The sequence below is a fragment of the Malurus melanocephalus genome, unplaced genomic scaffold (assembly GCF_030028575.1).
Source record: "Malurus melanocephalus ecotype Western Australia unplaced genomic scaffold, MMel_1.1 scaffold_1052, whole genome shotgun sequence".
Taxonomy (NCBI): domain Eukaryota; kingdom Metazoa; phylum Chordata; class Aves; order Passeriformes; family Maluridae; genus Malurus; species Malurus melanocephalus.
In genome coordinates this window covers 11,850-25,627 of record NW_026624284.1, presented here as the reverse complement: position 1 = coordinate 25,627, position 13,778 = coordinate 11,850, and the positions used below count along the sequence as shown (strand labels likewise).

The following is a 13,778-nucleotide window of genomic DNA, read 5'->3' as shown; positions in this document are numbered from 1 at the left end:
CCCAGGGACATTGGGGATCCCCGGAGCAGGGTGACCTGCGGGACACGTCCCAGGGACATTGGGGATCCCCAAAGCAGGGTGACCTGCGGGACACGTCCCAGGGACATTGGGGATCCCCCGAGGGCTCCCCACGCACGGTGACTTCGTGGACAATCCCGGCTCTGCACTGGGACGTGCGGGATTCCAGGGCCCACGGAGGGATGGGACAYGCTGCAGGACACCAGGGCTCCTCACAGGGACATGGCACAGTCCTGCAGGGACTTGCAGCAGGAAGGTGACCTGGGGACATCCCGTGCAGCTCGAGGACACGCTCTGCGTGGATTTGGTGCAGCATTCCCAAATCCCCCTGCCGCGGCTCGTGTTCCCCGGGAATTTTGGGATCGCTCAGCTGTGGGACTGAGCTGCACGGACACAACTGGGTGACCCTCACTCCTGCCACACCCACGGGTGCCAGGGGGATGTGGCAGCTTGGGGACAGCAGGACCAGGCTGTCACCCTGGCATCCCACAGCGGAACCTTGGTGTGGGCAGCAGGAAAGGAGGGAACCCCTCCAAAATCCGCTARAATAAAACATCAGCACGTCCTGATGTCACTGGGGTGACCTGGGACCCTCCTGCCCCAAGGGAAATAAATATCCCCGGGASGTGCCCTCGAACGAGGGGAACACCAAGGGAAGGCAGAGAGCACCTCCACCCCACCCCAACGAGCTGCCAGTGCCTCGTTTCCTCCTCAATTCTCCCTACAGCGTCCCCACCASCTCACCTGAACTCTCCTGACAACGGAACTGCTTCGTGCCCCAAGGTTTCAGAAAATTCTTCTTTTTTTTGCCCTTTTCTAGCTGGAATTGAGCATCTGAAGCGAGGTGGTCAGTGCAGAGCTGCAGCCTCGAGCCCTTCCCTTTCTCTYTTGAAAGAAATCCTGCAGGTTGATTTAAAACACAGATCAGAGCATTTCCAAATTGCAGGGTTCCAACTACCACAAATATCTTTTTCTATAAGGAAAAAAAAAATTCTTTCAGACCCGTCAGGAAARCCACAGAAATCATGAAACATTTTAATTTTTGTACAACCAAATTCTGTGCAGACTCATCCCTCTCTTCCCCTGAAAGTACCAGACTTTCCTATTTCCCAAAACTTTTACAGCAGGGCAAAGGCACCTGAACTAAAATTAACAGGTTAAATTCCACTATTGGAAATTTTTATACCACAGGGTAATTCTTGACTGATCAATAAAAAAGCATCAATAAAAATCAACTTTGGAAATGGAGATTCTTACATGTGGTCAGTTCATAAGGATCTTTTTTCTCCCTGATTCTTCCCCATCCCCTGCAGAATAAAATATCATCTCTGCTATCATGAAAATTAAGAAATGGAGGTTTCAAAATGTCTATGTTTAATTTTTAAAAAGGGGAAATCAATATAAAAGACATAAAATACAATATAAAAAATAGTAAATTGCTTTTCTCCAACTTCCCTCATCTTGGGTAAAACAAACTTTATAATTCTCTGTATTTATATCAATATATATTAAAACGTCAGAATTAAATATTAGAAAGCTTCAAGCTTTTCCATTATTGCTTCTTTGTAATTTTGACTATTCTGAAGTGAGTAAGGCAACAATYACCAGTATTTCTGCAGGAAACGGTTCCACATAATCTGTAAAATTCAATTTTCACGTCAGATGATTCAAACCTTCCTCCCATTCCAGTCCCAAAGGGTAAAATGCCACAGACAAATCCAGATTTCAAAGTTTYTATTGCCTTAAATACCAGAAAACAAAAGATATTTTAAAATTTTTCCTCTGAACTATGAAAAATATGCAGTTTTTAAACACCCACCTGAGCTTTTACCTTTATCTCACTTCAAGACTTTATTTTTCACTTAAAGATGAATTTTTCAATCACCCTTTTTATAACTGAGAGAATTTATGGTGCTCAAGGTTAAATGAAGTAGATTAACTCAACTCCCACTTTGCAGTGGCAAAATTTAAGTTATTTTTGGTGTTTCATCCATCACAACCACACCCAAACAACTGAATTTTCATCATGTTAATTAATCTGTTTCTTAAATTGGTTGATTACTTAAATCTAGCAGTAATTAAAKAAGGGGTTATTTATTTATTTTTAAAAGAGGGTTTTAAAACCATTTCTTGTTCTGTGCAATAATGTAACCAATACACACCTGAAACATCTGTATCCTTCTGCTCTTCCTTTTTACTTAATACTGAAAGAACTGAAAACAGGCAAAAATACAATGCAAAATTTAGAAAAATCAGCTCCAAATTACTCGGCACAGATGGATGGCCCTTCCCTTGGAACTACAATCTCTAAAATCCCTGCCACAATCCCAGAAAAGCCAAATAAAAAATGTTTTCTCCYAAGAATATTCTGAAATTAAGATTTCCTACCCCAAGCTCGTAATTGTGTTTAGAACTCGGTGAAAATGAGGAATAAAAGTGCTTTCCCAAAATATTTTGCTTTGTTTTCTGTTTAACACCAAAATACTCAGGTCTGGATGTGTGAGATAAAAACAGAATTAACAACCCACTCCCATCACCTCCAAACAGAATTCAAACACCCCAAATATTCTTCCTTTAGCAGAGATCCCCTCATGAAGCAGCTCTCAGACACATTAAAAACCTCAACCTTTTATTTGGTTTTATGAAGGAATTGATGAATTATGCAAGGAAGGGTCACAGGATGATTTACAAAGCAGAAGGGATTTGCTGTCTGTACAAACATTGAACATTTGGATGGAAACGTTTGAAAAATACAAAATACACCCTGTCAGTGGTGAAGAACCTGTTYATATATTTACAACATGAAGGGTTTCTGCAGAGTGCAGCCAGCTCTGCGTGTAAAACAAAGAAAAATGTATCTTGATRAAATAACACAAATGTAAAAAAAATATTTACAAATCAAGCAGAAAAAAAATACAGGAAATACTTATTTAAAATGTCAGTTTTACAGATCAGATGCTACAAATGCTGTTTGTCACTTCCAACAACCCTAAAAGCATATTGCTAAGCATTTGAAACAAGAAAATACCTTTCACTGCTGAATGCTTTGCTCAGTGACAAACGTGAGCTGCTGAAATCATCTGAAATAATTTATTAAACAATTTACTTCATGTGGATGTATTACCATAACTGTGAGAGAAATATTTGTACTTTGGGGGCTCAAGCTCCGTTTTTTTTTACGTTTTCAGCACTTTGAGTTTGCTAAATTTGTTTCAGGGCAATTTGAACGAGTCTGGAGAGGCCTCAGATGCTGCAGAAATCACAAAACTGCTTAAATTGGGGCTTAAACTGGGACTTCATTTGAGGCAAGCCAGGTTAAAGGATTTTAATGGCAATGAAAATTTCAAAGCCACTAAGAGAGAAACAGGAAATTCCCTTTTCCCCTCATACATGCAGCACTCAGTGGCACCAGAACATAAACCCAGCTCAAAATGAAAGGAAATCATTCATCCCGTGTGTCACCCAATGGTGAAAATCAAGGAATTCTCACTTCTGTGGCCCACAAAACATTTGCTGTGGCTTTTTAAAATATTTGTCAGCACAAGGCAGCACCAAAGAGTGAAGCAGCATTTGAAAGGTGCCCAAAATGTCAATTATTGCTGCACAGTAACACTGGTCCTCCCTGCAGAGCTGGMTGCTGCTCGTTCTCTTTCTTTAGCAATTTCCATCTCTATCTTGGCTTTGATTTTGTTCCAATCCACTTCCAGCTGCAAGAACAGAAAAATTAAACACACAGAGCTCAGCATCAGAGAAAGGTCAGTTATTCACCAGCAAATTTGAAAATAAAATTACAGAGTATCAAGTATTTGACATTTACTCATGAAAGATATGAAAGCACAGTCGAGTTCTGAGCTTCCACCTTTAAAATAAACCAAGCTGGAGATATTTTAATAAATCCCCAACATCTCAGTGTGTCTGGGAACAGAACACAAAAATAACCCTCTTCTAATTCAATGCCATGACATCAGTGTCCTGTTACTGAAAATTTACCCYGGATCAATAATTCATGAAGATGTCTCCTCCAAGGAAGCTGATTGGATTTCAAASCAGTTATCAGCTCCAGCAGAAATCAGATTTCTGCTTGGAATTACCCTTCTCCATCAAGAAATGGTGTAACTTTATCCTGGCATTGCTCCAGCTGCAGAGATTTGGTATTTTCTGGCCATGTTTTGTGTCAGTGAAACCTCAGTTAACAATATCCCRGTCCAAAATTGGGGGGACAAGAGTTGCTGCTTCCCAAAAATGCTTGACAAGAAAAGAAATGGATCAGGGGATTTCCATGATTTTCAGAAAATCAGGATTATCTCCAATATCTATCAGAAACATCAGGGAATTTATATGGATTTTAAGAAAATCAGGATTATCAATATCTATCAGAAACATCAGGGGATTTTCGTGATTTTAAGAAAATCAGGATTATCTCCAATGTCAATCAGAAAAACGAGGGGATTTCCATGGATTTTAAGAAAATCAGGGTTATCTCCAATATCTATCAGAATCATCAGAGAGCCATGTGGAACCCTGGTGAAGCTCATCTCCCTGTTCACAGCAAACAACTTTGCCTTCAGTTGTGCATTGAAATTATTAAATTCTGCCAGATATTCAATATATTGTGTATCTGTGGATATCCATGGTCTATCTGTGCCTTCAAATAAAACCCAAACACAGCCATTCCTAACCAGCAGCTGCCAAAAYCTCCCTTTTCTGTTCACACTGGAACCAGAGCAGGAGAACAGAGGTGCAGACCCTCCCCAATTTGCCCCAAAGCTGAGTGKGAAGCAGCAGAACAATCCCCAGGGATACTTACACCTTGTGCATATTGCAGGAATCTTTGGTTGGTTTCTTTTTTGCCAAAATCCTCCAGGAACTTCTGTCTGTAGGCCAGGACAGTGTCCACGTGTGTCCTGTGCTTCACAGCGAGCTCCAGGGCTCTGAAAGAGCAGGAATGGGCTGGGCAGGATGGGGGAAGGCTCTGGGGGCAGATCCTGGGAATTTGGGGGCACAGATCCCAAATCCAACCCTTCCCCAGTGGGATCAGCARGTTCAGAGCAGCCAGTGAGGAAAAATATCCAACAATTGTTTCCATTGACAACCTCGCCATGTCATTAATGTGACCACAGGAGGCTTTTTATTTTAAGGAAATGCAGAATATTTCAGAGTTTAGCAAAAAGAGCAAAAATAATAATGTTTAATAACCTTTTTATAGTCAGAAATAGGTTCTGAACACTCATAATACCTATTTATGATATATTCTATGTAATATTTATAAATATTATATAGTGGGAAAGATTTATCCATTACAGCAGGGTTCTTCTCAATGGCTTAAAAAYATTTTATGTTTGATATACAGAGAGTTTTTAGATGATACATGGAACAAAAAAATATCCTTTTCCTGATATCCAGCTTCAGCACAGGCAACAAACAAAAATCACAGATTTGTGGGGGAAAATCAACCTTTTGCCTAAATGTATGAATTTAATAGCAGAGAAATGAGGAGTAAACAGSTCTGAGGGTTCTGTCAGAAAACGTGGGAGCTTTGTTTAAAGGAGAAATTCCTCCTTTGTTTTCTCAGCCCTAATTGCTGTTTTCTCCACCCACACAAAGCTGGGAGCCTGAGTAGCCACAGCTCTATTTTTAGCAACAAGACATTTCAGAGCAGCCCAAATTCCACAGCCAGTCTGGGGCATCACTGAGGACTCCTCTGTGCTAACACTGGTGAGAAAGCAAAATGTTATTTCAAAATGCTTCCAGGAATAATTTGGCCTTTTCTCACCAAATATTTGTGTTTTCTAAACACGACACAAAAATGTCGCTGGTTTTGGTTACCGTCAAGCTGCGATTTAAATTTATTTTTTTTAAAGTTATGGGTGATGAAAAGATAAAAAATGAGTCAGCAATAAAAGAATTGATTGAAATAATGAGAAAAACGTATTTTAAAGGGTGAAATCCTACCTGTCCCAGTTGTAGAGGTTGATGTTGAGTTGAATAGCCTGGTAGAGCAGKCCTGCCTGCAGCAGGAGGGTCTCAGCCTCCTGCGTGTTGCCACTGAACAGCAGCATGTGAGCCAGCCTGGACTCCTTGGATGGCAGATCCTTGATGGAATTGATGTATTGCACTTTGTCAATCTGCTCACGAGGGGGACAGAAGGGAAATTSAGCAAGAAATTCAGTTTTGGAGTGGTTTAGTTGGGGTTGAACAGTGTTTTCTTACCTCGCCGATGGCYGCGTAGGCGATCTCAGCTGTGGTCATGTCCTTGTTGGCCACTGCCATGGCAGCCAAGCAAGCCCACAGGGTYTGATCCTGAAATTCAAAATAAAAACCATTTCTAAACCTTCAAACATTTGTTATCACGTCACAAATGACTTCTGAAAGGAAGCACACGAGGCCTGAAAATTCTGGGCAATAAYACATTTCTCTGTGTGCCATTTATGGCATTGTGGTCTCAGTCTCTTATTACAAAACAATTAATTAATTCTCAGAACCAGGAATAAGAAAACTTAATGGCAATAAAATGACATTCAAAATTATTATTTTTATTACTTTTACTGTTTCTGTGGGGCTTTTTTCTTTTTTTTTATACAATCCTGAGGAAGGCCCATGAACTCAGAATCACTTTTAGGAAGATCCTAAAGATCCTTTTATTGGTTTTTGTGGCTTTTTTATACAATCTTAAGAAACTCCATGAACTCAAAATCACTTTAGGAAGATCTCAAATGGTATTTCTGATGTATTTTCAAGTGCCAACATTATGACAATGACAMACCAATAAACCATATTTTACCATAGTTTAAGCTACCACATCTAAAACTCTATTCAGACAAGAAAAGTTTAATTTTTGATTTGTTAGTCCATGTGATGTGGACACTGAAAATAAAGCTTCTGTTACATTAAATTATAAATATACAATCCAAATTATCAGGATGTGCATTAATTTAATAATTCAATGACACAAATATCTGAAATACACATTTAAAGTCACRATAAAAGTGCTAAATTTTCTAGGAATAAATGGGAATGAGGGTTTGGAGGGATTTTGTTGTTTGAAAAACTACCACACTCACCTCATCTGTTGCTGTTGTCTAAATAAATACAAAAGAAAGCAATGAAAAAGGAAAAAAAAATAAAAAGAAGTGAAATAAAAGATGAAAAAGAACAGGAAATGGTGGAGCTGTMACTTTTAATTGGTTATATTAAGGCCTAGTCCTGAAAATTTAAATTTTTTACTGAGTTATGTGAGCACCTCAGTTCGATCCAACTGGACTTTGGTGTGATTAAAAATAAGAATTGATTTTGAAATTATGTATATTATGGAATTAAGAAAATCATCAAATTTTCCATGAGCAGCCCCAAAAAAATGAGGGACAAAGCAGGACGGAAATGAGATGCAACATTTGCTGTGGATCCTTTAGCAGGACCACTATTACAAGAAGACTTCAAACCGTAAATACACTATAAAAAACCATAAATACTCCATGAAATGTACCTGAATACCCCAAAAATCAGCTTTACCTTGACAAAACGGCAGAGCCTGACTGCCTCCTCCCAGTGGGAGGCACTGACGTGGCCGTGGAGGATGGAGGGGTAGGGGGAGATGTGCAGGTGAACCAGGGACCCGTCTGCCCTGCGGATCCTCACCTGGCTGCCCACAAAACTCACAATCTGCGGCTTCTTGCTGAATTCACTGCCAGCAGAGAGAAAAAACAGTGAATATTCATTTGTTTTGACATGAAAAAATTGAACATTTCGTAAGAATTGAAATTTTTCAGCGAATATTCCTTTGTTTTTGCGAGAAAGAATTGAGCGTTCAGTAAGAATTGAACATTTTTCCAGAAGAATTGAACATTTTTGAGCCAATATTCATTTGTTTTTACAGGAAAATATTGAACGTTCGATAAGAATTGAACGCTTTTCAGCAAATATCCATGTTTTTGCAAGAAAGAATTGCATGTTCAATAAGAACTGAACATTGTTCAGCAAGAATTGAACATTTTTCAGCAAATATTCATTTGTTTTTAGAAGAACTGAACGTTCAATAAGAATTGAGTGTTTTTCATTGAATATCCATTTCTATTTACAGGAAAAAATCGAACTTTCAATAAGAATTGAGCATTAGAATTGAACATTCAATAGGAATTGAACACTTTTCAGAAAATAGTCACTTCTTTTTACAGGAAAGAATTGAACATTCAATAAGAATTGAACATTTTTCAGCAAGAATTGAACATTTTTCAGTGAATATTCATTCGCTTTTACAAGAATTGAACATTTTTTAGCGAATATTCATTTGTTTTTGCAAGAAAAAATCGAACGTTCAATAAGAATTGAACATTTTACAGGAAAGAATTGAACTTGGGTCGTGGTATTTTGCTACTTTCAGTTTCCAACCTAATTTCAACAAGTCTTATCTGTTTTTTACAGAAAACTGAGGTAGTATTTCATGGGAAAGAATTCAAATTTTGCTTTTACTTCAAGACTCTGCTCTACTTTTAAACTCTGCATCATTATTTCAACCCCAAACTTTATMATTTTCCTTCTAAAACACATTTCCTTCATTTCCCAACCACGAGATAAGAGAATTTTCAAAGTTGCAACCCTGGCTTTTACTTCCCCCAACCACAACCTGTTAAGGAAAGAGTGAAATAATTAAAATAAATTTTATTTGGATTAAAAATGATTGATTACCTGGCATCTTTTTCATACAGGGTTTTTGGGAGGAGATCTTTATCCACGTAAACAGTGTTGGGATAATACCAGACCGTGAACCTGGAATCCTGAATGCCACAGAGGATGTTGGAAGTGTCATTCCAGGCCAAACTCTGCACCATTGTCCCTTCATTTACAGAAAAAAAAAATAACACAATTCCATGAGAAACTCCCAAATAAAGGGAATTCTTCAAGCAATTTTTAGCATTATTGTTTTTAGCAATTTTTAGTTGCTTTCCTAAGGTTTTAACCCCAAGTTTGCATTTTAACAGCAGCTGCTTTGCATAGAACTGATAGAGAAATTACCCAAATTTAGATAAAATGTGCTAAAATTGTTTCTACCCCTAACATATGAAAGCCACAAGGTTTTTTTCAAGCTCATTTTCACATTAATTAATTAAAATGTTGTCTCTTGTATTAGATAAAAATCCATTTCCCTGCTAGCATCCTGCCAAACACGAATTTGAATTTGTCTCACCTATTTTGACAATCTTCTGCTCTTTCCCAAACCTCTTCACTGAAGTGATGAAAAGATCTCTGTTCTTATCAATAAAAGCGATTTTTCTCTCACTTGTAAGTCCTTTCTGGTCCAAAGCAATCTCCACAATCTCTGTCTGAAAATGGAGAAGAGAATTCTGATTTTTTGTGTTGGAGATTTTACATTTGGACATTCAACCAAATTGATTTTTTTCCTAAAAACAAGGCACAAAATTCTCTGATAAACAGAATTGGAAGGGCACTTTGTGTGGGATTTCTCTGTGGAATAAAGCATTTGATGGGGTTGGAATTCAGATGTTTTTAAGGTCCTTTCCAAYCCAACCCATTCCACGATTCTGTGGTTTTATAAACAAAATTTCAYGAAGATTAAAACAATTCTGAAGACAACACGAAGCACTGAAAGTCAGCCAGAGCTGAAAAGCTCTTTTCTAATTAAGATTTTAAAACYTTTAATGGGTTTTTCAAGCCATTATTGAGGAAACCCATGAGTGATTCTTAATTTTTAAGYCAAATAAAGCCATGAAATCCTTCACTTTACCTTGTGGCTCARAGGTTTTCCATCACCCAGTGGCTTCCCAGATAAAGCTTCGAAAATGTAGATAACTGAAAATCAAAATGATGTGGTTTATTCATTGAAATAATAATTCAATAATAAAATTTCAGCAGTTTTTCACAGTTTTTTCCATTCTTTTCTGAGGATAATTCAATGCAAGTGGATAAAATATTCCACGTGAGATTTACCAGTGACTTTCACACTCTGGTGAAAAAAGGATCTTATAAAAAACTAAATTTCCACTTCCCATCACTATTTTTCATTTCCAGAAATGACACTGAGCGCTGATTAAAGTTTGCACCCTGAATTTGGAATAAATCCATGCTCCCAATACCAGATCTACTCAACCCACCATTTGATGGGTGTGAATGTTTAGAAAGAAAKAAAATTGGCTGCAGAATCCCACCAGGGAGCAAAAACTTATTCAAGTATTTTCTGGAAATATTCTGCAGATTGGCWGGAAGTTCAGAGCCACATCATTCTCTTGAAGTTATTAAATTAATTTTAAGCAAGACCCATAATTTGAATTAATTTTTCTAATAAATCCATGCATTTTTCTGATAAATAAAGCAGATTTTACCCTTCTCATCAGCTTTGTCCTTCACTGCCAGGGTGTCRTTGCTCAGTGACACCGTCTGGGCATTTAAAATGTCTGTTCTCATGCCTGGGTATTTTGGGGAGGAAATCAATCTGCCTTCATAGGAATATAAATAAAGCCCTCCACCATCCACAAGAAGAAAATGTCTGCAAAAAAACCCCCAAAAAACAAACAGAAATTAAATAAATAACACTGAAAAATTGTATTTTCAATAATGGAAAGGGCGTTGTTGAATATCCTGCAATTGTTTTTTTCAGTTTCCAACATTTCTAAGCTTAAATTTCCAAGATATTGTGGAAGTTCTGTGTGGAAGAGTTCACTTTAAATGTATTATCACTTTCCAGGAGAAATGAATTATTTTATTCATKTTATTTAATTATGTTTATAATGAGCATTTTAAAAAGCCAGGTACCTTTCTGCTTGGAGAATCAAACTCACAGTTCCTTCCTTCAGGTCAAAGATCAGTGGAGTGTTCCAGTTCTTTGTCCTGAAAATATCAAAAATCAGCATTAAAATCACCAATTTTCACACATTTGAAATAAAGCTGGATTCAGCAAGAAAAGCACACATTTTTAATTATCTAAGATTCCCAAAAGGGAGATTTTTTTTTTTTTTAAATTCAAGGAGCATTTAGGAAGCTAAGCACAAAAACGATGGAGTAACACTTCTGCCTTCATTTTTCCATCCCTTCACACCAGCAGCAGCTGCCCCAGGACTCTTAATAAACAGTAAAATAATATTTATATGGATTAATTGATTATTAAAATATTTCTGAAGTCTGGAGGTTGGAGAGTCCCTCTCTGGACTCCATTAGAGCAGCATTACTGTTCACTGGGCAAAAAATCCATGGAAAATTTGAATTAATTAAAAAATAAATTAATTACTGCGCTTCCAACCCAATTTCTGCCACTTTTCCAAGATTTTGATGAAGCTGAGGAATTKGTGTTACTCACGAATAGACGTAGCACTGAAGGGAAGTGGAAACCACCAGATATCCATAATTCAGGGAGGCTTTGATCACCCTGTCCCGGAATTCCAACAAATCCACGGCGTCGTTCACCACRTTGTGCACCTGAGCAAAGGAAAATGGGCATRGCAGGAAACAAAAGAGATGAAAGGRAWAYTCATTAGTCAAATTAGCAAAATTGAAAATAATTTGAAATGGAGGAGGCCTGAAAATGAAAATTCATTTGTCAAATTAGCAAATCATCTCAGAKGGTGGAGGCCTGAAAATCCTCATTTTAAGAATGTTCCGTAATTGATTATTTGAATATTTAAAATGAACACTTCAGTGATGGCATACAAACCATCCAGGACTGGGATGAAGATGCTGCAGAGCTCCAGAAGGAATTTTGATGATTCCACACTTGGAAGCACAAGGAGTTCAGGAAACGGGCTGGGTGAGCACATTGTGTCTTGGCTATTTCACTTAAAATCAGCTCAAGAAAATCAGAATTTGTGTCAAATCAACACAGATTTTTCAGCTCAGAGATTTTAAGAAGCTAAAAATCCAAGGGAATACTTTAAACAAACCAGTGTCCTGTTTGTTTGTGGGGTTTTTTGGGTTTTTTTTGAAGATGTCACCATTCTGAGGGTGGTAACTTCCTTGATGTTCTCCCCTATGCAACCAATTGCAAAACAAGGACTGAACTCAATTATTCCAAGAGCCCAGAAACATCTCCAGGATATGTTAATTAATTGCTAAGTCCACAACAGCATCACTAATTAACTTTGCTATTGTAATACTCGGGGAAAAAAAAATCCATTTGCAACTTTTTTTGGTAGGATTTTCCTTCATAAATATATAGGAATAAAATACCAGAATTAAGAACGAGTCCTGACTCAAAGTTAGCTACACTTCCTCAGCCTTTTCATACTCTGRGAAAATTGAAATTCCCTGGAGAGGATTCCCAGAGTGCAGCTGGTACGAGTCGATGTCTGGGAATGAGAGCAAAAAAATGGGAATTTTCACCTGATTTGTGCTCTGTGTTCCCAGACACTGAGTCACGACATCCCACCCACTGCCCCAAACCCCACCCCAGCACTGCTGCTGCTCCAACTTGTCCCAATTACAAATCCTACAGGAAAAGAAAAAAAAAATCGTTTAAGGTTCTAATTAGGAATTTAGGAAGTTGATATTGAAAAGACCAAATGTGTAATTTGGAAAATGTGGAAGAACGGAAATCTTTATTATCCCAGAGAGTGAATGTTGTGAGTCAGTGTCTGGGAACACAGATTAAAAAATACCAATTTTGCATGAAAATCAGTGCTCAGATGGCTCTGAATTGATTTTACCTTCATGGTTCTTCTCTTAATTAAGGTAATTTCAAAGTTTTTCCATTCCCAGTGCTGCTCCACCACGTGGGCAAAGATGACGTGGCCGTTGCCACAGGCTCCTGCCAGCTGGGTGCCATCGATGGACCAGGAAATGCTGAAAATGCTGCCTGTGTTGGGCTTCTCCAGGGCATAGGACCACTGGGAAACAGAGAAAAGGATCTTTCAAGGGACTAAATCCAAGCACATTCCCACAAATATGAAATATTTATATCTCCCACAACTGAAATAGGATGGCAAACTGTTCCCAGTCAATTCTTCCCCTTAGAAAATGAAATATTGATAGAATTCTTTCAATAACTATTTTCATAGGTGATCCAAGTGCTTTAATTTTCTTCCAGAAGTCACCAATAGGCCAATTCCAATAAATTAAAATATTCCAGCTTGGAAAAAATTGCTCAACAACAGAATTCCATGGGAAACCCATCTGTAATATTTTAAATTTTATTAAGCTACAAAGAGTTCAGGTTCATGAATAATAAAAGCAGTGTAGAAAAATCACCTTTTCTTTTGACACTGCCAAATGCACAAGATTAAAGCTGAATGGAATGGGATCACAGCTGTAATTCCATAGAAAACAAGATGTTTTGGGATTTTATAGTGCTCTACTTTAGGACAATTCAGCACCATCAAAATGAAAATAAATGCACTGCACGGTTCACTTCCAAAATTTTAAGCTTTCATATCTATACAATATCAATATAAAGGTAATTTAAAGGATAAATTACATTTCTTTTAATTAATTACATTAATGTAAACTAAATTACATTTAATTTACATTAAATTTTACATTAATCACACCATTTCTTGTCCTGAATGTGAATTATTTATTACTCAACACTTAAATTATCTTCAAAGCTTCCCTGGACCCAGGGAAATAATTTGAGTTTTATACAAGAAATAAACCTGTCTGCATCAAAACTCCCAGCAAAATCCTGTGAAGCATTAAACGAGCAGAACTGAAATTAAATTACAGAACAGATATGTAGATATCAAAATGAAACATGATAAAATCAGTAAATTGGCACTTTGCAAATAAAACTGCATTTCAGTATTTTCCTTCAAGATAATTAT

The 13,778-nt window shown here is 37.6% G+C and overlaps 1 protein-coding gene across 1 annotated transcript in view; it reads right to left on the bottom strand.

The window, feature by feature from the left end:
* Positions 1-1,741: 1,741 nt before the first annotated feature.
* The window catches only part of IFT80 (intraflagellar transport 80), a 20,313-nt gene continuing 8,276 nt past the window's right edge, over positions 1,742-13,778 (bottom strand). Inside the window, exons 5-16 of the mRNA XM_057386788.1 lie at positions 12,666-12,845; positions 11,324-11,442; positions 10,783-10,857; positions 10,353-10,516; positions 9,758-9,822; positions 9,200-9,335; positions 8,701-8,848; positions 7,528-7,699; positions 6,229-6,318; positions 5,971-6,143; positions 4,826-4,949; positions 1,742-3,725 (exon numbers count right to left, since the gene is read on the bottom strand). Coding sequence (XP_057242771.1) covers positions 3,612-3,725; positions 4,826-4,949; positions 5,971-6,143; positions 6,229-6,318; positions 7,528-7,699; positions 8,701-8,848; positions 9,200-9,335; positions 9,758-9,822; positions 10,353-10,516; positions 10,783-10,857; positions 11,324-11,442; positions 12,666-12,845 — 1,560 coding nt within the window. The 3' untranslated portion in view covers positions 1,742-3,611. The remainder of the gene's footprint in view (positions 3,726-4,825; positions 4,950-5,970; positions 6,144-6,228; positions 6,319-7,527; positions 7,700-8,700; positions 8,849-9,199; positions 9,336-9,757; positions 9,823-10,352; positions 10,517-10,782; positions 10,858-11,323; positions 11,443-12,665; positions 12,846-13,778) is intronic.